The sequence below is a fragment of the Solanum pennellii genome, chromosome 11 (assembly GCF_001406875.1).
Source record: "Solanum pennellii chromosome 11, SPENNV200".
NCBI classification, from domain to species: domain Eukaryota; kingdom Viridiplantae; phylum Streptophyta; class Magnoliopsida; order Solanales; family Solanaceae; genus Solanum; species Solanum pennellii.
This window is the reverse complement of record NC_028647.1, coordinates 59,896,725-59,898,825: the sequence shown is the minus strand read 5'-3', so window position 1 is coordinate 59,898,825 and position 2,101 is coordinate 59,896,725. Positions and strand designations below refer to the sequence as shown.

Below are 2,101 nucleotides of genomic sequence, written 5' to 3'. Positions count from 1 at the left end.
GCCCTAATTGGGTTTTGTGATGATGATCAAATGGCTACAACCAATTCCGCAAGAATGTTTGGAAAGAAATGAAAACCTTGATAGTATTTGAGAAATATGTTAAAACAAGAACGTCATATTTGTTGTTTCGAAAAATTCACTGTCTTTTTTTTATTTGTATCTTAAGGGAATAGAAACTTACTCTAAACTATCATGTGTATGAGTTTCTTACATGAAATATCACCATCAATTCACGTAAAGAAGTAAACTATTGATGGTTGACGTGTGTTTTGATAAATATTTTTCAATGATAATATATTGAACTTTTCCAATTTACCGAAAAGATCTAAAAATCATTATCACCACAAAACATAAAATTCTTCATACGTTGAAACAAGATCTTTTTTTTGTAATTTTTTTTTAATAGGGTATAATCGATTGAGTATTATTTAAATTGTAGTATATATAGTGATATATAAAAAGTTTATTTTTAATTAATTTCTGTTGTTGATTGAATGAACTAAGATGAAAAACACATTCTGAAGCAAACATTTTTTCAAGAAGATTTAATAAGTTAATTAAGAATTTTTTTTTTATGAATAATAAGTTGTCATTAATAATTGTCTAGATTTAAAGGTGTATGTGAATTGCTTCATGGTGTTGCTGGAAAAGGAAAGTGAAAATAATGATAAAGAAAACACGAAAGAATTTTTTTTTTGATAAACCAAAAGAATTCTAAACAAACATGTATAATTAATTTAAAATCCAAGTTATCAGATAATATTTTTTTTATTTTTATCTAAATATTTAACAATATGTAAATAAATAATAGTTAATCTCAAAAGAAAAGCATATATTAAATCCATACTAGGACGAAATAACATATATTTAATCCATACTACCATGAAATAATTTAAATTAAATCCACTTACATAATTTTAAACTAAGCAAGCAAGAACATTCTCATAAGGAGAAAAGGTAGAAATTATTTTATGATTTTCTTTTTGGAAAGTAGAGAGAAGAAAATCTCCTTTAATTCAACTTAATTGCTTCTCTTATTTTACTCTCTTTTACCTTTCATTCCATAACAAAACAAGACAATTTTTTAAGTAAATACTCTTCATTTTTATAAACTAACCAAAAATAAATATTAACCAACTTCATTGCTCTTAATACTCTTTACCTTTTCTTTTAAATAAATAATATTTATCCTTTAATTTTCACCTCTAGTTTCTTAAGGCAATGGATATACTTGAATAGTTAGAATATTTCATGTTCCATAAAAATTAGAGGCTTATATATAAATGAATTCAACACAAAATAAATTTCTTCCCAAAAATTTTCCACCATTTTCTCTCTTCTTTTTTTCTATCTTCTTTCACAATGGCAAAACAAAGGGAGGTATGTTTTATATACATTTTAAGTGATTCTTTTTTATGTTTTTTCTTTTTGGTTATCTTGAAGATTGTTGTTTTTCTTGGGTAATTCTCACATATTTGTTTCTGATTTTCTTTCTCTTTTGAAAATTGTTTTTAAGTTTTTTTTTTTAAAATGTAAAACAAGAGAAAAAGTAAATGTTACTTATTTTTTTTGACATAAATGATCATAAATATAAATGTAATTTTATGATTTTGTTTCCTTCTGTATTTTGGGTTTGTGGCCTACGAGAACAATGATTTCTAGGGAATAAAAAGAAAAAAAAACAATAAAGTAAAATCCATTTAATTATGTGAATTTCACATTGTTAACAACCTTTTCTTGGTTTAATTCTACATATAACTATGATTCACATGATCATTCATGACATTCTTTTCGCATCATACATACTGAATAACTCGTATAGTCATCGTTTCACTAATTAAAGTTTATTTTTCTATATAGAGAAATGGATCGCCGTCTGTACCTCAGTTTGGAGCATGGCATCACAAGACCGCGGACGATCTTAATTTTTCCATGGTATTCTCCCAAGCTCGTGCAAACAAGAAGCAAAGTAGACAGAATATAGCACACCACAGCCCAGGAAATGAGCAAGAAATGCTTGGCAAACACCAACATGTATCACCAAGGGTAGAAATACTTTTTTCCTTGTTATAGCATTAGTAAGATTCATTTGCATATATAT

General features: G+C 26.0%; 1 protein-coding gene across 1 annotated transcript in view; it reads left to right on the top strand.

Moving 5' to 3' along the window:
• The first annotated feature begins 1,303 nt into the window (after positions 1-1,303).
• The window catches only part of LOC107005118, an 11,137-nt gene continuing 10,339 nt past the window's right edge, over positions 1,304-2,101 (top strand). Inside the window, exons 1-2 of the mRNA XM_015203617.2 lie at positions 1,304-1,380; positions 1,861-2,046. Of these exons, the coding sequence (XP_015059103.1) occupies positions 1,363-1,380; positions 1,861-2,046 (204 nt within the window). The 5' untranslated portion in view covers positions 1,304-1,362. The remainder of the gene's footprint in view (positions 1,381-1,860; positions 2,047-2,101) is intronic.